The sequence below is a fragment of the Hydra vulgaris genome, chromosome 12, assembly GCF_038396675.1.
Source record: "Hydra vulgaris chromosome 12, alternate assembly HydraT2T_AEP".
NCBI lineage: Eukaryota > Metazoa > Cnidaria > Hydrozoa > Anthoathecata > Hydridae > Hydra > Hydra vulgaris.
In genome coordinates, this window is record NC_088931.1 from 12,719,649 (window position 1) to 12,744,668 (window position 25,020).

General features: G+C 30.5%; 1 protein-coding gene across 2 annotated transcripts in view; it reads right to left on the reverse strand.

Annotated features, from left to right (window-relative positions):
• Positions 1-25,020, reverse strand: part of LOC101238459 (arf-GAP with Rho-GAP domain, ANK repeat and PH domain-containing protein 1) — a 119,870-nt gene that overhangs the window by 84,544 nt on the left and 10,306 nt on the right. For both annotated transcript variants that reach the window (XM_065812214.1, XM_065812215.1), the window contains exons 2-4: positions 24,114-25,012; positions 18,557-18,606; positions 5,940-5,988 (exon numbers count right to left, since the gene is read on the reverse strand). In XM_065812214.1, the coding sequence (XP_065668286.1) occupies positions 5,940-5,988; positions 18,557-18,606; positions 24,114-24,959 (945 nt within the window). In that variant the 5' untranslated portion in view covers positions 24,960-25,012. The remainder of the gene's footprint in view (positions 1-5,939; positions 5,989-18,556; positions 18,607-24,113; positions 25,013-25,020) is intronic.

A 25,020-nucleotide genomic window follows, 5' to 3' on the forward strand; every position in this document is an offset into this window, starting at 1 on the left:
TGTCTAAAAGAGAAAGGGCATCATTAGAAGATCCGCCACAGATATGGCAACAGTATTCCATCAAGGACTGATTTGAGATTTATAGATAGAAAATAGAATACGGAGTAAGAAAGTGTCGAGCTTGATAAAGGGATGCAACCTTAGCAGATGCTAATTTTGCAACTGATTTGATATATGGTTTCCAAGAAAGATCAGAAGTAAGAGTTAATCCTAGATGAAGATGAAGGGTAGATGACTCATTGAGTACATTACCGTCCATAAATAAAGGAAGATCTAAATTATTGCGATAACGATTGGCTGAAAAAATTGGGTTTTATCTGAATTAAAGTTCACAAGTCACTGTAAGCCCCAAGCTGTAGCAGAAGTGAGATCCTTTTCAAGCTCAAATGCCCCCTCCAAGCAATCACAGAGTGTTGGCTTCTTATAATGACAATAATAAATGGTAGTATCATCAGCGAACAATGCCACCTTAGATGTGAGAATATCTGGAAGATTGTTAATGTAAATTAAAAAGAGTATAGGGCCAAGGATTGAATCTTGAGGAACCCCTGAAGTTACAGAATACGAAGAAGAGTACTGTCCATCAAGGACAACTTTTATACTATGATTGGAAAGGAAGGATTTAATAATCTTAAAGATGTTACCAGATACACTGTAAGAAGAAAGCTTATGGAGAAGACCAGCATGCCAAACTTTATCAAAAGCTTTAGAAATATCAAGAGCGATGGGCTTAACCTCTCCATCTTTATCTATTGCACGATAAAACCTATCAGTTATTACTGTTAGCAAATCAGCTGTAGAACGAGAAGATCGAAATCCATATTGATGATCAAAAAGTAAGTTATTAGATTCAAGAAGAGAGGTTAAGTGTTTGTTAATTAAAGATTCAAAAACCTTGCTTCTGATAAAAAGAAGACTAATAGGATGGTAGTTAGACAAAACAGATCGCTCTCCAGAATTTTTGAAAATAGGAATAACAGATGCCGCTTTCCAGCAGCCTGGAAAACAAGACTCTGATAAGAACTTGTTGAATAGTTTTGAAAGTATAGATGACAGCTCCGGAGAATGCTTCTGCAAGACTATAACAGGTATGTTGTCTGGGCTACAAGCTGTAGAAAAGTCTAAGCAGGAAATCACTTTAGATATAGAAGCTGGAGTGATGCGGATGTCAAGCAATGGATCAACTTGTTTGTCAGCAGTATCAGGTAGAACGCAACTAGTGGAATCAAAAGATGATATTGATGAAAAGATCTTAGCAAACAATTCAGCTTTAATTTTCTAGGTGAGGTGACAAAATCTGAACCATGCAAAAGAGGTGGAACAACAGATTTGCCCTTATTATAGATATTGTTAAAGATTCTCCAGAAGTCACGAGAGCCTAATTTTTGTGATGAAATACGAGATTTCATGACCTGAGAATACCGGGCTTCAGCGTTAGACAAAACCTTTTTACAATGGTTTCTAGCAGTAATAAACAGACATCTGTTTTCTGGAGATTTGTTTTGCTGATAGATATGGAAGTAACAGTTTCGATTAGCAATTGCAGCACTACAAGGTGAGGAAAATCATGGAGAAGAGTGAGGCTTGACCTGGAATTGTCGAGAGGGAATAAAAGATTCTATGTCAGCCTGAATCCACAAAGTTATGTAAGAAGCACATTTGTCAACAGGAAGAATTGTGGGCTTTAATGCCTGCAGAATCATTGAGACTAGAGCAAAGTTATTAGGCGTGATCAGCATTAAAGTCACTGACGACAACAATATTAGCTGATGGATAAAGAGAAAGGGCTTTGTCAATATGATCAGAAATAACATCAAAAAGAGTGCAGTCTTGAGATGAAGGAAAGCAATATAGAACAAAGAGAAAGGCGATAGAGCGAAGTGGTGTTAAAAGAAAGCATATAAAAGAATAGTCTGTGGATTCAAACCTAGTTTCCCGACAAATGAGTGAATTCTTACAAATGTAAATACCCAGGCCAAGCATGTAACTATAGGAGTCTTTGCAAATTAAAGAAAGTTAACCATCAACACTAAGATCACAAGATGAGACAGCCGAACTCAAATTAGTCTCACAAAGAGCAAGTAGGTCTGGTGAACTTTGCAAGAGATAAGACTCAACAGAAGAAAAGTTACTTCAAAGACTACGAACATTAGTGAATGATAGGTTTAGAGAACTTGGTGATGACAATGGTTTTTTGTGTTGTTATAGTTTTTGGTGTTTTATTCATTTTTAAATTTGTTAAAGAACTTGACTCAATTCATAGATGGTACTCAGTATATTATTTAATAGCCCAAGCAATTATCTAATTACTATTAATAAACCCTAAGCCGTAACAAAGGGCTCCAAATGCGGCCTTGGAAATGCACACCAAAAGTACAAACAGGGACACCAACCATGCGCAACATGGCACTCTTAATACTTTGATATTTTTCAGCTGTTGATGGAACCAGCCTCTCTGAGAGCTACCACAGAGTTCGGGAAACCTGACTACCAGCCGGCCTCAGGACCATAAAACTGAGTTTTAGAGCTGCACCCCCATTAGGAGATAATTCAATGAGTTGCCTAGTCATAAAACAAAGACACAAGCAAAACCCATGCATTGAATCAAGATGATCCAGCATTCAACACCCTAAACTGGAAACAATGTATTAAAAATACATTTGCGCCAGCCTAATAGATGAAGAAGGGGTGCGAGGCTGGTCAACAGATAGAATCTGTTTACCCATTAAGTCTTTGCCTAGGAGGCCTTCTACAAGACAGTAGCCAGATGCACTTAAGATCTGCCAAGATGATGTCGAGACACCATCTCTAGCCTTTACTCTACCAAGAGCCCCAAGGCAGGGGGTGTTTTAAGTCAAAGTTGGCGTCTCCTAGCCTTTTCCTAAAAAAGCGTATCCTACAAGGCAGCAGGACATAAAGTAGATTGTACTGGGTTACATGTTACCAGTAGCAGGATAACCTGCTCTGACAAAATTGGTCTGCAATGTATGAATATTAATTTAGCATGCTGTTAAATCAATTTGCACAAAGTATTAGTTTTTAGAATACACTTGGTTGCACATGGTGCGTGATAAATGGATGAAAATCTTATCATTAAGTCATTCGAGGAGAAATCTTCTGGGATTTTGAGATGAGGTTGAACTGAGCGTATGTTATTGCACACTAATATAAGTGAAACCACCTCCCCCCTCTCCACCTTTAATCTTGTATTTCTAAATACTTTGAAATTATTGCCATTTATAAATAATGATTTATGCATGTTTTTATTAAACCAAGTTTTTGTTATGAGCAACAAGTTTTTATCAAGTTGATTTAAAGAAGATTATGTATATATAGATAATATATTGTTTATTGATCTAGCGTAGCATAAGCACAAATTATGATTATAAAAATATTTTGTCTAGTTTTAATTAGTAATATCAAATTGATTCTTATTAATTGCAGGATTAATGTGGTAATTACATTACTGGTGTTATTATCTCTAGATTTATTACTAATAATTTATTATTATCATTAAAAAATTCTGCTGACATTTTTATAGATTTAACTGCACTAAGAATAAAATTCATCATTTAATTTGACTAGTACTAGGCTACTTGTAAATTTATGTGAATGTTTCTGTTTAAAATGATACACTTTCTTAATTTGATTTCCACTTTCTTGGTGTGAGAAGCTGAATATTACAAAATTGTTTGCCCTCTTTCTATATCTTCTGTCGGAAAAGTTCCTAGGGTGATTTATTTTTTGTTTTAAATAAGGCATTCCAGTCCATTTTTGTTTGATTATTACAGCCTATTTGATTTATTTCTCAATTTTTTGTTTTCTTTCTCTAAACTGACAACACCGATAGTAATTAGCTTTCTTTACCATAAGAAATTCATCTTCATTTTCTTTTTTAGGTGCTCAAGGACATTGATGTGACTTTAATATTTGGGTGATCTCTAAACATAATACAATACCACAAAACCATCCAACAACCAATACCTGCAAATTTTTTTTGAAGAAAGATAAGCATCCATACACAGATGTCATTTTTTGTATAAGTAAACTATGACAAGTAATTTCAGTAAAAAAAAAAGTTTATAATAAAAAATTTTATGATTATAAAAGCAAATTCAAATATTTAATAAATAAAATAAATTACTCCAATTAAATTTAACTGCTAAAAACTTTTAACATTATATAAGTATCAGAACAATTTTGGAAATGAAACTTTTCTCTAAGTAAATAATATTTTTAATTTTTAAAATCAATTTGGACTGCCTGGAGCTTTTATGGCTTCTTATTTATGACTTCTTCAATTTGATTTTGCATTGATTCAACTAACTTTTTCTTTGTGCCTGGATCAATTTGAATCTAAGCTTCTTGGAGCAAAATCTTTAAATTCTCTTTTTTTTTTTACAAGACACTGTGCTACAGTTTTTTGATCCAGAATAACCCACAGTATTAACTGTATTAAAATCTGCACTTTGAGTTAGTTATTCAAGTATTTTTATTTGCTACTTGATAAAATAGAAACTCTTTAGTTTTGATCGTTTAGGATTGTTGTCTTGTTGGAAAATAAAATATTTTTCCAATCCTATTATTTAAGTTAAAAAGAAAGATAATTTTTATTGAGAATGATGAAATTTCTTTTTCTTTTTTTTTAATTCTGCTTTACTCCAAATAAGGCTGCAAGCAACCACTATTAAGTTGGAAGATACTAGAAAAAAAGAACAGAGTTATAGAGAAAGGAAACAGTAGACTTAAAAAGTTGAAGGTTGTATGAGTCAGGAAAGCATAAAGATGGGAAGGGTTGAAGTGCAGGGAAAAAATTAGATGAATAAAAGTTTTTATAGCATGCAGGGACAGACAAAGTAAAAGTATGAGATTTTGCTGAATAACAAGTGAGAATGAGTTTTAGTTGATGGAACTAAAGGTAATAGCTCCTTTGAGCAGCAACTATGATAGTATTTTTAGAAAAGAAAGAGATGCAACTTTATGACAATGGGAAAGAGGCTCAAGCTTAGCAGATAGAGCAGATCCAACTACGAATGAGCATCATTAGAAGAACCAGCCCAAATATGACAACAATATTTCATACAGGGGCGAATAAGAGATTTGTAAAGGTAGAGAATAAAATCAGGAAAGAGAAAATAGCAAGCACAATAAAGAGAAGCAACCTTAGCAGATGCTAATTTAGCAATTGATATGGTTTCCATGAAAGGTCAGTAGTAAATGATAAACCAAGAAGACGTAAAGAAAAGGACTCAGTGAGAGGGTTGCCATTCATTAATATAGGAATGTTAACAGTACTGCGATAGTTATTTGCAGTAAATAACTGAGTTTTGTTTGAGTTAAAATTTACAAGCCACTGTGAGTCCCAATCTGTTACAGAAGTGAGATCAGATTCAAAATTAGCTGCCCGTTCTAGGCGATCCAAAAGAGAAGACTTTTTGTCAAGACAGGAGTATAAAGTTGAGTAATCAGCAAAAAGAGCTACTTTAGATGTAGGGTTGTCAAGATGATCATTAATGTAGATGAGAAACAAAACAGGAGCAAGGATAGAACCTTGAGGTACTCCACAAGTTACTGGAAATAAAGAAGAGTGTTGGTCTTCAAGGATGACTTTAATGAAGCAGTTAGAAAGAAACAATTTGATAATCTCAAAAACTTTCTCAAATACACCATATGAAACAAGATTAATAGGCCTCTGAGTCCATAATTTTAATAATAAATATAAATTTTTTTGTCCCTCACCTTAAAAAAGTATTTTTTTATTAAATACTTTTTGATAAATATAATTTGTCATAAAATACTTAACTTTAGTTCACTAAAACACTTTAACATGATTGTATAAAAAAAAAGGAAATAATAATTTATAATCCAAAGTAAATTAGGTTAACTGGTTTAGCAAATACAATAAAAATTTATCATATTTACCTAATTAGTTAACATACCTTAAGCTTTTTATTATCTTTTTCAACACTTGTGTTCTCATGTAGATCTCTGAAAAAATATATTTTAAAAATGGCAATAGGATACAAATCAAAAATTCTGATTTTTATATGTTAATCTTTTTAATCCCCATCTCTAATAAAATTTTCACACAAACACAAATAAAATTTAACATTTGATCAAAAAACAGCGTCACAATTCAAACAGTCTATTTCAAAAGAAATATTGCTTTATAAAGCGACCAAAAAAAGAACTGCAAACTTCAACTCTTGTTCAATGAAAAGGAGACTATCCTTCAAACAACTGTCAAGCCTTTTTTGCAGCTGGATTATTTTTGACAAAAATTTCATCCAGAAAAAGTGACAACTTGCATAAAAGACTATAAGTTCATATTTTATCAAAAACTAAATTTCTAAACCTTAATATGTTTCATGTATTTACTTTTACATTTCATAGTGTTTTATTTATGAAATTTATGCTTTTTTTTCTAATGATTTTACTGGTAAATTATAACTTTTTTTTACCATTTTTCTGGTAAATTTAAAAGTTGGTAAAAGGTCAACCTTGGTTAATACAACAATAATGATGATGATGACTTCCTCCTAGATAACCATAAAATTATTGATTTATTGCCCACAATTAATTTAGACTACAAATATGGCCCTGGCCTAGATTTGTGTGTATCAAAGAAATATAATATGTCCATTTTATGCAATTTTGTCAAAGGTATTTTGTAGAATTAAATATTTGTGTAGAATTGAATATTTATATGGGTTATGCTACATGTCATTTGTTTGAATTCATTTGTAATATTGTAATACTTTAAATGTAATATTTTGCAGAATGTTAAATTTTGTAGGATAAACAACCTTTGTAAATTTGTTGCTGTTACAGTGTTTTCAAGAGACAAACCTGTTTGTTGAAAAGACATAAAGTATAATAGAATGATGCAAAAAAAGATAACAATAATAATAAATAATACATTTTCTCTTTAACAAGAAGGCTGTATATAAGATATAAAGTACCTTTTTATCTTATTTAAACCTTATTCAATATTTTCTTATAAATTAAATGTTCATCACTGTTTTGCAGATATGTGTACAAAATTAAAAGACAGAGGAGTTTAAAAATAAATAAAAACTAATTTAAACTTTTTATAGTTATTAAAAAACTTATTTTAAAATGAATCTTTTTTATTATTACTTTTATTATCAATTAATTAATTTCTAATTTAAATTATTTAAATTTTTAAATAAATAATTTTTTAAACTTTCCACCTAAACAAAAACAATATTAATACAACCTGCAAATAGCTTTAGCACAATTTTTATTGGTTGATTTTTCATACAATATTTCATAACAAGTCCAAAAAGCTTTTTTATTGGTTGATTTTTAAATTACCACACAAATTTTTTGGACCTTTAGTAATAATAATTTTTGTCTTACAAATTTTTTTTTATTCATACTCCCTAAATAACTTGGTGTTTAAAAAAACAAAAATTAAAAATATGTAAGTTTTGACTATTATAATTTTTGCAGTAGTAAATTTATTGTTTTGTTTTTTCATTAATTTTTGCAATATGATAAATTGACTGTTTCATTAAAACAGTCTTCACGGTTTTTAATAAACTAAGAATTTAATGGCCAGAAATATTTCTGGATATTCTAATTTGCAATCACTTAATTCGAGACCTGTTTACCATATTACTACTTAGCTCAATAAGTTTGTTTTTTTCCATTTTGAGCTTCTTTCATATGCTAAATAGTGTTTAATTCTCCACTATAACTCAGACAGTTATAAAGGAAAAGTTACACTAAATAGGAACAATCAAACTATACAGTTAAGTTAACAGTTAATACTTAAGCTATTCTTTATTTTACTACACTTTTAGATCATTAACAAAAGTGAGAGCCATTGTCTGAGAAATCTAGGCAAAGTCTGGAAGTGATGTTTTCAAAATGTCTTTATTTTCAGATATTTTGTAGAAAATAATGAAAGTAAGCTTTTGGTAAATTTTTGTGTGAAAATTCTTATTTATTCCAGAGATAATGGGTTCCAAAATTTGGCCCATTTTGTTAAGGATAAAATTGCCCCTCAAAGTAGCAAAAGCTACTTTAAGGGGCAATTTTATCAACATGAATATGACAGACACATTTCTTAATTTTTTTGCTAACCTGGGTAGATTTCTACAGTAAAAGTAAAAATTCAACATGATTATATTTTTGGTTGCCTAGAAATCATGGTCCAAAACAACTAAATATGACACTAACATTGAGCTCTAATATCTCTTAAGGTCATTACTTCCATGTAGATTTCTTAGGTGTTTTTGAAAGACACATAAATTGATTATATGGAACAAAAACCATGTGTATGCAAGGACCTGGGTAGGAGTAACCTGGCAAAAATCACTTCTTGCATTCAACACGCTTTGATAGATTACCCATAACGACCGTGGCCTTAGGTCTGCCATGAAAAACATAAATTATTTAATTTTCTTAAACATGCATCTTCCAATATTAGAAAAAAAATCCATGTGCTCAGTTGATCAAAAGCCTTAAGAAGTCCTAGAAGTAGCCTTATTTTGCCAATTTTTTACTAAAAAAATACCCTAGCAATAGTATAGATATGCTTAGCAATGACTACTTTACAGCCTTAATAATTAGTACTGAAATTTAAAATTTTCATATAATACATTTGTATAACGGAACTGTACAAGAGCACTTGATAAAAATTACATTGTAAGCTTTTTAATGTAACAATGTGGTACTTAACAAAAGGCTCAAGTGAAGCAATGACAAAAGTGTAAAATCTAAATTAACTGTGAGAGAAATCGTCTCCTTAGTAGTATCTTGTTCTATCTACAAATGTAATAAATAAAATGTTCTATCACAAAATAAATACAAAAAAAAAATTATATATAAATAAATACAATATATATATATAATATAAATAAATACAATATATATATATATATATATATATATATATATATATATATATATATATATATATATATAGATCTATAGTTTGTTGTCTTTGGGAAGAGCGGAAGGAAAAAAGTGATTCTTACGCCAACACATACGTCACTTTTAATTACTTTTGACTTTCGTCCAACATTTGCGTGTTGGACGAAAGTAAAAACCATTAATTTAATTACAAATAAATCGTTTTTTAAAAAAACCACAAAAACGCAAATTTAATTGACCAGAATGTTTTAAAAACATTCTGAATGTTTTTAACAATATAAACAATGTTTTTATTTTTATTTTTTTTAATAAAATGTTTTTATTTTTAATTTTTTTAATAAAATGTTTTTATTTTTATTTTTTTTTACTATAAATCATGCGCGGAGTGTTGCTACATCGACTATCTTATAGCCTGACTCGCAAGGGAGTGCTGCTACATCGACTGACAAATAGCCTGACCCGCAAGGGAGTGCTGCTACATCTACTATCTTTTAGCCTGACCCGCAAGGGAGTGTTGCTACATCGACTGAGGGTTTGGTTGGGGCAGGCAGTCTATCAATTAATAAAAAAAAATAATTCCGGTCTTGCATTTTAATTTTTACTTTTTGTCAACAAAATATGGAAAAAACTTTCGGACAACATCTACGGGTTGTATATATATATACACATTGTACTTATTTTATATATTAGATAGAACATTTTATTTATTACATTTCTAGATAGAACAACATAATACTGCAGGGACAAAATAACTGCCAATTTGGTGTGATATTTGTGTTAATGACATAGCATAAATTTCTTTTATTACATTTGCTTTGATGACAAAATATTAACTGATGCAGTTTTCAGTAGAAGAATTGAAATTTGTTAGTAAAAACTGCATTCGTTTAATTTTAGTCAATAAATAATTATTAATAAACAAAATAGAGCAAGAATAAAGCCAGTCCTTATGAGAAATGCATATGTTTTGATAAAAAGATTACCCTTGCTGACCCTTATAATGAAAAGAATTCACCACTTTCTGTTGGAGCTATATTTTGGTTTAGCCACCTAAAAAGTATTTCCACAGATAACAATATTGACATGTTTGAACCAGCTCCAACACCAATAAAGTCTTGCTTTCCTGCTGATGATATATATGTTCCAGATATAACAATCATATCAGATGAAACTATTAAAGAATCAAAAAAAGTAGCTAGCTCTATGTGCGAAGCATTTGGAGCAAGTCCACTGTCCTTTCAAATAAAGCAAAAGGGAATAAAACCCTTGGAAATAGGAAAAATGAGGTCGGCAATAATTTGCCAAACTTATCTTTTAGAGGTCAGCATCAGGTTGACAAAAATTATTTGATACAAAGGTCTTACCATAAAACATAGAAATGAGTTTGACAATTTTTTGCCGACCTCAAACACTTTCAGGTCGGCATTGCCAAATGCTGACCCTAATTCCGAGGGTTGGGAATAGAAGACTTAACCTTAAGAACCAAACAGAAAGTTAAGAATAAATTTGAAAAATTTTAAATGCAGCTTGAGAAGATATTCACTAAAGCAATTGCACCTGGTTAATCAGGGGCATTGATTTCTCAGGTGTTACATAATGAGGATACAGTTGCTCAACTCAACTGGTTCCAGAAGACCTTCTTGTACCACTTAAGATATTTCAAGAAAGCTATACTTTAGGACAAAATCTTTTGCTTTCAGTTATTTATTATAACAAGTACACTAAAGAAACATTAATGAATATCTTTGATTGCAAAAAACATCAAATAAAAAGTTGCAAAAAGAAAGCAGAGGAATTTCCATCCCAAGAAGGAAAAGGTAAACATGTCAAATGCCTCAGAAAAAAATAGAACATTTTTTGGAATTAATGTTTCCTCAAGGTTTGCTACAAGATGTAGCTTATGGTGTAAATAAAATAAAGTTTGACAATGGAGAGGGATGAAAGTGGCTAATGCCATCTTAATGATGAAGTTTAGCCATACAATCACATTTTATAAAGAGATTTGCCAAGAAACTAATTATCTTCCTGTGTTATGTCAGATTTCTGACTTAGGAAGATAATTAGTTTCTTAGCAAATTTCTTTATGGAGAATTCTTATGGAGAATTCTGAAGCAGACTTCTTTATGGAGAATTCTTCATTGAATAAAACCTTTTCAAAGAAAAGCTTTGCTGGTCTTGATGATGTCACAGCAGCTGGCGTGGATGAGTTTTAAACTCATTGCTATTTCTTAAGAGTGCTATTTCTCAAGATTGCTATTTCTCAAGAGTGGAAGTATAAAAATATTACAAAGTTCCTTGAAAAGGGTAAAAGGTATCTGAAGAGTAATTATCCTTCTAAATGTAGTGAAAATTCCATTTTGAAGAGTCACTCTACTTCTTTTGTCCTTTCAGATACAGATACAGACATAAATCAACTCACTATAGCTGCTGACAATGAGCAATGCATCGATTGTGCTAACCTTATTTCAGCAATCAACCAGGTTCGTAGTTAGAGAAAGTAAAGATAAAGATCTTCTATATGATTTAAATGTGGCTACAGAAGACATTGAAGCTTATATGAAGCATCAAATCCATGATGCACAACAAAAAATGGCCAAAAGAGTGACTTTTGAGCAATTTGATGTGGAAACTGGTTTTGGGCTGAAAGATTTTTGTCAGAAAATTTTGCAAGCTAAATTCTGCGAAGGCCAAAAGGATTACTTTGGAAAGAAAGGAATGACTCTACATGTTGATGTCTTCTTCTTCCATAGAAATAATTTTAAGGGGTAAACAGATTCTATCTGTTGACCAGCCTCGCACCCCTTCTTCATCTATTAGGCTGGCGCAGATGTATTTTTAATACATTGTTTCCAGTTTAGGATGTTGAATGCTGGATCTTCTTGACTCAATGCATGGATTTTGCTTGCGTCCCTGTTTTTATGACTAGGCAACTCATTCTATTATCTCCTAATGAGGGTATAGCTCTAAAACTCAGTTTTATGGTTCTGAGGCCGGCTGGTAGTCAGGTTTCCCGAACTCTGTGGTAGCTCTCAGAGAGGCTGATTCCATCAACAGCTAAAAAATATCAAAGTATTAACAGTGCCATGTAGCGCATGGATGGTGTCCCTGTTTGTACTTTTGGTGTGCATTGCGGAGGCCACATTTGGAGCCCTTTGTTACGGCTAAGGGTTTATTAGTAGTAATGAGACAATTGCTTGGGCTATTAAACAGTGTTCTGAGTATTATCTATGCTTTGAGTCAAGTTCTTCAATCTAATTTAAAAATGAATAAAGTACCAAAAACTATAAAACACAAAAAACCATCATCATCACCAAGTTCTCTAAACCTATCATTCACTAATATTCGTGGTCTTCAAAGTAACTTTTCTTCTGTTGAGTCTTATCTCTTGCAATGTTCACCAGACCTACTTGCTCTTTGTGAGAATAATTTGAGTTCCGCTGTCTTATCTTGTGATCTTAGTGTTGATGGTTATCTTCCTCTAATTCGTAAAGACTCCAATAGTCACATGCTTGGCCTCGGCATTTACATTCGTAAGAATTCACCCATTTGTTGTGAAACTAGGTTTGAATCCACAGACTATTCTTTCATGTGCTTTCGTTTAGCACCACTTCACTCTTTTGCCTTTCTCTTTGTTCTATATCGCTCTCCTTCATCTCAAGACTGCACTCTTTTTGACGTTATTTCTGATCATATTGACCAAGCCCTCTCTCTTTATCCATCAGCTAATATAGTTGCTGTCGGTGACTTTAATGCTCACCACTCTAAATGGCTTGGCTCTAGTGTCAGTGACTCTGCAGGCATTAAAGCCCACAACTTTTGCCTTTCTCATTCCCTAACTCAAATAGTCAACTTTCCAACTCGCTTTCCTGACAACCCGAATCATCTACCTTCTCTACTCAACTTATGTCTTGTTTCTGATCCTAGTCAGTGCTCAGTTTCTCCACATTCACCCTTAGGTTCTTCTGATCACAGTTTGATCTCTCTAAAACTAATATCTCATTCTTCTTCATCACCTGAATCCCCCTATTATCGAACCTCTTATAACTACAGTAAAGCTGACTGGGATTGTTTCCGTGATTTTCTTCGTGATGGCCCTTGGGTAGAAATCTTTGGTCTTCCTGTTGACAAATGTGCTTCTTACATAACTTTGTGGATTCAGGCTGGCATGGAATCTTTTATTCCCTCTCGACGATTCCAGGTCAAGCCTCACTCTCCTCCATGGTTTTCCTCACACTGTGCTGCTGCGCCAATGGAAACCGTTACTTCCATATTTATCAGCAACAATTCTCCAGAAAACAGACGTCTGTTTATTACTGTTAGAAACAATTGTAAAAAGGTTTTGTCTAACGCCAAAACCCGCTATTCTCAGGTCATGAAATCTCGTATCTCATCTCAAAAATTAGGCTCTCGTGACTTTTGAAGAATCATTAATGATATCAATAATAAGGGCAAATCTATAATTCCACCTCTCTTGTATGGTTCAGACTTTGTCACCTCACCTAAAGACAAAGCCGAATTGTTTGCTAAAAACTTTTCATCAATATCATCTTTTGATTCCACTAGTTGTGTTCTACCTGATATTGCCAACAACATGGTTGATCAATTGCTTGACATTCATATCACTCCAGCATCTGTTTCTAAAGTGATTTCCTGCCTAGACTCTTCTACAGCTTGTGGCCCGGACAACATACCTGTTATTGCCTTGCAGAAGTGTTCTCCGGAGCTGTCATCTATACTCTCACAACTATTCAACAAGTGCTTATCAGAGTCTTGTTTTCCAGCCTGGTGGAAGGCGGCATTTGTTATCCCTATCTTCAAAAATTCTGGAGAGCAATCTGATTCGTCTAACTACCGTCCCATAAGTCTTCTTGCTATCATAAGCAAGGTTTTTAAATCTTTAATTAACAAACACTAAATTTCTCATCTTGAATCTAATAACTTACTTTCTGACCATCAATATGGATTTCGATCTTCTCGTTCTACAGTTGATTTGCTAACAGTAAGATCATTGAATCCTTCCTTTCCAATCGTAGCACAAAAGTTGCCCTTGATGGACAACACTCTTCTTCTTATTCTGTAACTTCAGGGGTTCTTTAAGGTTCTATCCTTGGCCCTATACTCTTTTTAATTTACATTAACGATCTTCCAGATAGGCCTTGTATGGAATGCTGTTGCCATATCTGGCCTTGTATGGAATACTGTTGCCATATCTGGGGCGGATCTTCTAATGATGCCCTTTCTCTTTTAGACAAGGTGCAAAAACGCATTGTAAACATAGTTGGACCTGCTCTTGCAGCCAACCTCCAACCATTATCAAATCATTGTAATGTTGCTTCTCTTTCTCTTTTCTACAAATACTATAATGGGCACTGCTCTAAAGAGCTAGCATCTCTTGTGCCATCTACTAAAATTCATTCTCGTGTTACTCGTCATTCAATTAAGTGTCATCCTTTTTCTGTGACTGTTCCTAAGTGCTCCAAACACGCTTATTCGTCTAGTTTTTTTCCTCGAACATCAGTTCTTTGGAATTCTCTTCCTTCATCTTGCTTTCCTGATTTATATAATTTGCAATCTTTTAAGTCGTCCGACAAACGTTATCTTTCTCTACAATCTTCATCTTTTCTCTTTCAGTAAGTTCCAACTTTAATTAGTGGCTGCTTGCAACCTTGTTGGAAGCGAAGATGTTTAAAAAAAAAAAAAAAAAAAGGTCAAACGAGAAAAAAGTCTAATTCACTGCTGTCTATAGATGTTAGCAAAGCCTTGTTGATGTACTCTGTCTTGCTGATGTTGTTTTGGCCAAAGTTAGAAATAACTTTCCTTGTTTAAAAAACCTTTATGCTAAGCCAGATATTGTATCATCTTATATGGCAACTTCTACTTAGAAGCCCTTTACAAAGTTTGCAAAGCAAAACAATTCTTTCTTAAAAGGTATGATTACAATTAGCCATCACATGGACAAGATCAATGTGACAGAGAGTTAGCAGAAGCAAAATGTGTCATAAGGAGTTTTGTTGATGCTGGAAACAATTTTTTGACTGCAGAAGATATTTATGAGGCTTTTCATAATGGCAAAGGAATCCAAAATGCTGATGTTTCTGAAGTTACAATAGACTCCAAAGCTTCTACTTTATCAGGAAAAAATCGAATTCCCAACATAAAAAGTTATCAGTCTTTTCAGTTTTTCTCTGATCACATGTTAATGTGGAGATACTTCCAAATTGGTAAAGGTAAAAAATGGAACTATATTAATGTGACATTCCATTCTTCAACTCAAATTGTTAAGCCCTATAGTTCAACTTTTAAAAGTTATACTGCACCATCAGTTCCCAAAAAAAAATATGTTGATAGAAGTGTTAACACTCTTAAGTTTTGTACACAAATTAGTTGTGCTGAATCATTGCAGAATTGAATTATTAGCAGAACACATGCTTTCAGAAAACCGCACTTCTCAATCTGTGGGAAAATCTATGGTAGACAGAGTAAGACTTTCCTATGCCAACAAAATGAACCTAAATTCGGACCTTAATTCTTCGATCACCAGCTATTATCTCATTCTATCATTAAACAAGGGATAGAAAACATCACAAACATCACTGGATGGGCATTACCAAAACGAAAAGTATTTAGATATTGTTCAAAACCAAAAACATTGCAAATGCAGATGTTTATGGCTGGAGAAGAATGTGGGGAAAATTTGAGTCCAGAGCAAGTTCACCAGCAGCTGAGGAAAATGTTTAAGCCAAGTGAATAAGTAACAACTCAACAAATTCGATCATTATTTTCTAGGCAAGTAAATTAATTTGTATATTTACAAATACCCAAAGTATGTATGATAAAAAATGTGACATTTTTCTTTTCTTATAAATATAAAATTAGATGAATATTCTGCAATTTCCTTTATCCTTCAAGTGTAATTTTTTAGATTGAATAAACAAAAAAAAACAGGAAGGTTGCTAACCACTTTTTGTGAAAAGGTTAACATAACTGATGTTATGATTGATGAAACTGATGGTGTGAGAGATGCACCAAAAAATGAGTAAAAGATTTAGCAGCTGATTTTCAATCCAGTGATTGGATAGTTGTTCCATACTTTATGCAATGGTATCCTGCAACAATTCAAAATGTAAGAAGTTATAACACTATAATATTGTATTTTTGTGTATTGAGATCTATTGCATTAAAATACAAAATTATTGGTTTATTAACCTTATTAACTAATTTCAAGGAATATTTAGGAAGCAGCAATGATTAGACATTACTTTGTCTTTACTTCAACCATTAGGTCAATGATGATGATATATATGTTTCTTGTATGGAATATTCAGCTGCACCTGGAAAGAACTGCTTCAAGTGGCCAACCAAAGTTGATCTTGAAGTTTAATGGTTCTTTCTTTTACTGACAAAGTTAAAAAACTAGTTTTTATCACGTACTCTGGTACTATTCCGATGAAAAAATGTCTTAAATCAAAATTTCTAATTGCGCAACTAATTATTAAGGCTGTAAAGTAGTTGTTGCTAAGCATATATATACAGTTGCTAGGGTAATTTTTAGTTAAAAAATTGGCGAAATTAGCCAAGCAGGTCCTTGCATGCACATGATTTTTTTTCCATATAATAAATGTATGCCTTAGTGCCTTTCAAAAGCACCTAAGAAAACTATGTGCAAGTAATGGACTTAAGAGATATTAGAGCTCAAAGTTAGGGTAAAATTTCAAATTTAGTGGTTTCAGACCATGATTTGCAGAAAACCAAAAATGTAACCATGTTGAACTTTTACTTTTACTGTAGAAATCTACCTAGATTAGCAGAAAAGGTTTAAAAAAAAAAGAAATCATTCTGTAAGAGTTGTAAACTACTCAATGAGAGTAAGAAATTACTCTTTAAGAGTATTAAATTACTTGCATTGTGTTAGCCAGCCCAATGTCACCTCATATATATATATATATATATACAGTGGTGGCTCAAAAAATTAGAGCCACCCAACATTTTTACAAATTTTCATATTCTGAAGCTGATTTTCCCTATATTTAGTAATGAGTTAAATTTACAACTATTTATTTTGGGAATATAGGATATAATTAATAGTAAATGACAAAAATATAGAAGTGTAACGTATATTTAGGAAAAATAAATAAGATATACAAAATATTGTACACAAAATCACTAATACTTAGTGTGGCCACCTTTTGCAGCAATTACAGCTTCAACTCTTCTGGTCATACTTTTGATGAGGTTTTGACAATTTTTTTTTATTTCCTCGCTGTGGTGCCAAACATTTATTAATTTTTCAATCAAATCTCTTTTATTTGTTATAAGATTTTTACTTATATCCCTCTTTAACAATTCCCATAAATTTTCTATGGGATTTAGGTCGGGCGAGTTTCCTGGCCAGGGTAATACATGGATTTTTTCAGCCTCTAAAAATTTTGTTATAGTTTTTGCCTTATGGCATGGAGCAGAGTCGTGCTGGAAGGTAAAGTTCCAATTCAGATACCACTCCATCGCTTGAGGAATCATTCTTTCCTTCAAGACTTGGATGTACTGGTCCTGCCGCATTGTATTTTTTACAATGTATAACCTTCCAGTACCCTGGCTACTAATGACTGACCAGACCATAATTTTTAGCGGGTGCTTCACCCTCTCCACAAGACAATCTTCATTGAACATTTCACCTGTCCTTCTTCGGACGAAATTAGTTTTATCCATTAGAATTTCCAATGTGGATTCATCTGAGAAGCAAACCTAAAATTTTCAAAATTGGGTTAACATTTTTGATGAAATACTTATATTCTTTTTTTTTAATATGGTATTCGTTTAAATTTTAATGTGTTTATGAAGAGAAACTGAGTACTTACTCTTTCCCAATCATCAGTGGTAAAATGGCGATGATTTTTAGCCCATTGGAGACGTTTATCCTTCATTGCCTGGGTGAGCCTTGGTTTTTTGGCTGGTCTACAGGCCTTAAACCCTTGCTCGCCATTCTTCTCCGAAGTGTTGCAAGGGATATTGTTATACCTCATTGTTTATGATTTCCTTAAGCACTTTTTTCGATTTTCTCCTATTTTCTATCACAATATCCCTTATTTTTCTTTCGGTGCGAGGCGTTGTAATTCGATTTCGTCCACAATTTTTTCTTTTATTCAATTCTAGTGATTGATTATTGTCCAGTTTTCTTTTAATCCTATCGACTGTTGCTCTGGAAACATTCACACACTTGGCAATTTGCCTGTTGGAATGATTTCCACTTGACAAATATCCTTGAATAAGCCCTAGTATATATATATATATATATATATATATATATATATATATATATATATATATATATATATATATATATATATATATATATATATATATATATATATATATATATATATATATATGTATATATATATATATATATATATATATATATATATATATATATATACATATATATTAAAATATATTCCTGACTAACATCCTGACTCTGTATAAAAAATATAAACCTCTCTATAAAAGTATTAAATTCCTCTGTAATAGCAGGAAACTACTCTGTAAGAGAAGTATAAACCTCTTTATAAAAATAGTAAATATCTTTGTAAGAAAATAAATCACACTGAAATCACAAGTATTACAAGTATTAACCAATTTTTAAAAACCATCTTACTGAATAATTGGTATTGCAGCATTTTCAACTAACTCATTTTCCAAATTTTCCTAAAAAATAACTTTGATTAGAGACCTATTCATTAAAAAAAAAAACGTTTAAAAAATAATTATTAATAAAAAAAAGCCCTTTCGAGACATAAAGTCGAAAACATGAAAGCTAAAATTAAAAGGATTTTATTTTTAAATTTTTTAAAAATTAAAACTGAGAGAAGAAATTTAATTAAAACAGAAAGAAGAAACTAAAACACTATTTTAAAACAAATTAAAATATAATATTTTTTTATTTTTTCAATGATTTTAATTTAAACTTTTTTATGTTTGGATAATAAAGCGATTGAGTAGTATGTTAAACTATAGGTGTGTATATATATATATATATATATACATATATATATATATATATATACATATATATATATATATATATATATACATATATATATATATATATATATATATATATATATATATATATATATATATATATATATATATATATATATATATGCAGGCTTTGGTCGAGTAAATGAGTGTGAGAGCAGAGCAATGCTCTCCTAAAACAAACATGGCAAGTCCTGCAAACTGCTCCTCTAAACAGCTTTTTACGAGAGCTTTTGGTTTTTTGAGTAAATTATCTGATTCATTAAAAAAAGTGCCTATTAAATACAAAAATTGATTTTATACTTGTTACAAGTATATGCTTGTAGCATTAATACTACAAGAATATATGCATATCAAGCATATCATTTATCACGCTATGAAAACTTATTAAATATACTGTTTCATTAAAAATTCTTTAGACTAGCATTTTCTTAGGGTTTTCACACTAGCTATCTATTTAATCATTAACAACATTACTTATTTGAAAGAAAATTTGATAAACCAAGAGCTATAAAAGTTTTTACTGCTTGTAAAAAATATTTTATACTTTTTTACTGTAATAGAATGCAGGAAGTTTAAGAATTATTACAACAACCAATGATTCCAAGTATGTATATAATTTCTAATATTTTGTAGTAAAGCATTTACTATATTTATTAAATGTACAAAATAATTTTAATATCTAATAATATGTTGAAGTAGAAACTTATAAAATTTATTGTATAATTTACATATAAAAAAAATATAATTGATTACATAATATAAAAATCATTACACAATAATTTAGTGCGTAATAATTTTATATTATATTATGACTTAAAACAAGTTTGCAAGAATTTGATCAAAATAATAAAAAGTTATAACATTCAAAAAGAATGTTACTTTTTCAAATATATTAAAAAAAAATGTTTATATAAATTTTGCATAATACTTATAATATGAAGACATAGCTTTGACTAAGAAAAAGATTTATGACAGAATGTCATTAATTTATTTTTTGATAATAGTATTTTTATAAGAAATTAATTTTTTATTTAAAAAACAAATCAGTCCAATTTAATTAAAATAAAAGCAATAACTATGCCTTAAAAAAGCAATGCAGCTTATTATGCAACTATTGGTTTATTTCAAATTTGAATATTTTGCATATTTCACCTTAGTTACAATGATGATGATTTTCTTTGAAAAACAAATTTGCAAAGTTGACTATATTGTCAACTTTGCAAATTTATTATAGTGATATAATGCGATATTTCACACCAACAATTTTAAGAAAAAAAATTAATGCATATATGCATTTGAAATGAAAATAATAAGTTTTTTACTTATTCTATTATAAATTTATATAATAATTATGCAATATTTATATTGGCATTTATAATATTAAAACTATGCTTTACTATACCAAAAAAATTATTGTAGCATAGAATAACTTATATTATAAAGTCAACAAGTTGTTAGCCACGTGTATATATATATATATATATATATATACAGGAGTGTACACTCGTACTTTTGGTCGGTCACCAGAAGGGAGACTAAAAATAACCAGTTTGTTGCTGTTGTTGGTCGCCCGCCAACGTTACAAGTCACTCTTTTTTTATAAAAATTTTTGTATTCAGTGGAGTTCTCGCATATTATAGTCATTTTTCCTAATAGGACTAGGTGTAGACTAGAAAAAATTTGCTTAAAAAAAAGTAATATTATAAACTATTGATAACATTCACTCTTCTACTTTTAGATAAAGCACAAACCAATATATACGTTATTTGTTTTTTTCACTTAAACGGAGCATTTTTTTAAAAAAAAATAGGTGCTCATTTTTACAACAACAGAGTATTAACAAATATAAAAACAATTTATAAATACTTTAAAACTCTTTGCTTTTGATGTATTTAATTATTAGGATCTTATTTGTTACAGGAGCCTGCAGCCTTCTCCATTTAGCCAGTGCTTTTGTGCTCAAGTCTTTTCACGCTCACCCACATGCCAGCAAAAACTTTGGCGAGCGCATAAAAAAGCACTTGCCAAAAAACTAAAAGCGTTTTGTTTTAAATTGCAACAAAACCTTTTTGTTCATTTGTGCAACTCTTATAAAAAATGGCTAATTTTGCCAGTATTTTTTTTTTTAATTGTTTAAGGGTACTGCAAGGTTCTATCTTTGTTTCTGTATTGTTTCTTATATACAATAACGATCTTTATGAAAACTTTAGATCTAAATTATCTCTATTTGCTGACAACTCAACTTTATACACTTGTCTCGACAAAAAAGTCTTCACTTTTCGATTGTTTAGAACAAGCAGACAAAGACTAAAAGCACATTGTAAATGTAATTAGACCTGCTTTATTTGCCAAGCTTGAGCCACTCTCCCATTGTTGCAAGGTTGCATTTCTTTCTTTTTCTAAAAATACTCTCATGGTCAATACTCAAACAAGCTATCATCTCTATTAGGATAAACCAAAACTCATTCTTGCTCGGCTTCTTATCCAACAAGTTACATCCTTTTACTGGTACCTATACCTTCATGCTTTAAAAACTTTTACTCATCCTGTTTTTTTTCTTGCACATCAAAAAAACCTTATAACTATTAGCCATCTTCATGTTTTCTTTTTTTATACAACCTATAACTTTTCAAGTCTTCAGCTAACCATTTCCTAGCTTTTTAACCCTATACTCAAATTTTAAACTAACTCATAACTTAATAGTGGTTGATTGCAACCTTGTTGAAAGTAAATTAGAGTTTAAAAATATATAAATTTATGCCAGTATTTAATAAATAGTAAATGTGAGCATAAAATTATAATATATAAAGTATTCTAAATTTTTTTCTAGTCCCGGCTATCAACCCCTGCTAAATCTTATAAATTTGCCAGGGTCGGGTTTGCAAAAAGTCTCATTAATAGCCAGAGCCAGGGCCCCAGTCACTTACTATTATGTTCTGATGAGAGTTATTTTCAAATTAGCTTTAAAAACAGTTTGGTATAGACCTTTTGATGGACTTTATTTGGATAAAAATCATTAAAAAACTGTCAAGCATGGAGGTGGCTTACTTATGGTTTGAGGATGCTTTGTTTTGTGTGAGATATCTAGTGAATGTTGAAGGTGTAATGACAAGACCACTGTTTAGATCGCAAATTCATTTTTTTACAAGACAATGATCCCAAACACAACAGTAAAGTGGAACAACAATTCCTCAAAAAAAGTTAACATCCTTAAACAGCCACAACAAAGTCCGGACCTTAACCATATTGAAAATTTATGAGCAATTTTAAAATCTAGAATATCTCCTTCAAAAAGGACAAATAAAAAAGAACTTTATGAGGCTCTCAGTCAAACTTGGAATTCAACTGGTGCTGAACATCAATGCTTATAAACAGCATATAACATATAAAAGCAGTTGCAAAAGCAAGAGGTGATGCAATAAAGTACTAAAATGCAACGCCTGTTCAGCTTATGATAAGTACCCCTCAAAATTAGGGTTACCATTCACCAATGCCGACCTAACTGCTGACCTAGAAGTGTTTGAGGTTATTAGAAGTGTTTCAAATCATTGTTGACCTTTCTTTTCCTAATTCCAAGGGCTGAACAAGAGTATAAAATCACGCTTGTTCAAGAGTTTGGAATGGAGAAATTCGATAAGTTGTTTGATTGACGTTTTAAAAAATATTTTTGATAAAACTTTTTTGTTAAAGATAAAACTTGTTTAATTTAACAGTAAAATTCTTTCTTCCTTTAATTTTAATTAACAAAATACTGATGTAAAATATTAGCATTATGTCACTCGCTTTAATCTAAAAATCGTGTTTCTGTTTAGCACTAACATAATGAATGGTTTCTGTTTTGCACAAACAAAACTAATGGTTTCTGTTTTGCACAAAAATAATGAATGAACAGATTGAAATCTTTAGAGCTAATTTCTAGAATGGAATGTTTACTATTTTACCTAAATGCTTGTGGAAATGCTAAGTAAACAATAATTTTTTTTATGAGATATTAAATATCAACATTATAATTTATTATTATAGGTATAATTTATTATTACTACATCAGGCTTGGACAGGAATGGTGTGCGATCGCATGCTGTAACTGACTAAGCTCATAATTTATTTTCTTTACAATTTAACCACGGGTGTTTTAATGTTTTAACAATTTAAATGCAATTTAAAAAGTCATTATGTCTATGAATAACTTTTAATCATTGATCTTTTTTAAAGTTTTTATTTTACCAAAGGTTTTAAATAAATTAAAAACGAATTATAAAAACACATTTAAAATAAATGCATTTTGTTTTTATAATGAATTTAAACATTTGAAATTATTTTTCAAGGTCTTTCTAAAAATCCTTTAAAAGATTATTTTTTTTAAGTTACTTAAAATTATGAATTAAATTAAAATATTCCCATTGCAATGCAATGATTTAATTGATTTTTTTTTTTTGTAGAAAAAGCTTTTGAACATTTTTTTGTAAAAAAAAAAAAGCTTTTTACAAAAAAATTTTTATAAGCTTTTTACAAAAAAAATTTTATAAGCTTTTTTTTTTTAACTTGACTTATTAATCTAATGATTAAAAATTACTATTTTGAAAAGACTTCATTATTATTTAAAAAAAATTTTTTTTTTGCAACATTTTGAAAAAAGTATTTATACAATTTAAATATATGTATATTTTTTTTTCAATAATTTAATTTCACTGAAAAATAATTTAAATAAAACTTGTTCATTTATTATACAATAATTTAAATAAAATGTGTTCATTTATTAAACAATCATTAGAAGTAATTTGTAAAAGCATTTTGAATAACTTTAATAAAACGTTTTAAAAGATAAATTTGAAAGTAATTTATTTCAAGCGCAAACATAACAAAAAGTAATTTTCCCTTCGAGTTTAAGTTTTTTGAGTCTTATTTTAAAACTTATATATTTTCATATTCATAAGGAATTGTTGTTGTTTTTTTTGTAGTTTTATATTTAATTTTAGTTAGTTAGTTTTCCTAGTAAGTTAAGCTTAGCTCTTTTTTCAGCGCATTTCTAAAATGTTTAAACCATCAAAACATCTTAACACTTGTGGTCAAGTTGTCAATAAAAAAAACCATTTGCATGGTCAGCAATAGTATTCAATCGCTCGCCATTACTGTCCAAGCCTGCTACATAAAACATAAATGACAAATCTTACATTTAAATTCCTAAAAGTTAAACCATCTTCTTCAGAGGAGCTTTCATCAGCGGATAGAGATTTTTTATTTACAAATGCTTTGTTGATTTTAGTTTTTGGAGATATAGTAAAACTTCGATTACGTTGTTTTTCTTTACGAGAATCAATTATTCTTTCATTAGAAATTGTTGAAGGTGACAAAGACTGAGATCGATGATATTCATTAGAACTGTCTAGATTGTTTTTATCAATAGGTGTAGAATCTGATAAGTTTGGTAATTCGAAATTATTTTTTTTTAAAGAACGTTCAGGAACAATAGGCTTTATAATATCTTGTTTATTATATGAAAAATTCAAATATTTTGGTACTGAATTTACTCTGCCAGTAATCAATTTATTAACTAATGAAGAAACATCACTATTTTGTTCATCATAATTTGTCTGCTCTGGAAACGAAGTCTGCAGAGTATTTGAAACATTTTCACATTTAACAGGAAAATCACCACTACTTACAATGTCATTTTTAGACTTGATACTGCCAGGCAAGCGTGGGGGTTTAATAGGCTTCTCTTTTGGTACAGGAGGGGGTATTTCTAGCTTCTGTTTTGATTTTGGTTTTGGTGGTAATGGAGGAGGGGTATCATCAGTAAAATTGGCTTCAATTGGATTACTTTTTAAAACTGAAGCACTGTTAATCAAATCAAGCTCATTTAAAATTCTTTTTCGATGCCCAAATTTATCAATCCCAATCTCTTGTAAGAGATCATCAGTAAGCAATTCTATTTGTGTAATACCATTTTCATAAAACTTCTGTAAATATTCATCAAGCTTTAGCTTTTCTAGAAATTGTTCTATTGTAATTGCCATAATATATTACTGCTAGCAGTGTCTTTAGCTCTATAGAACTCCATATAGCTTTACTATAAAA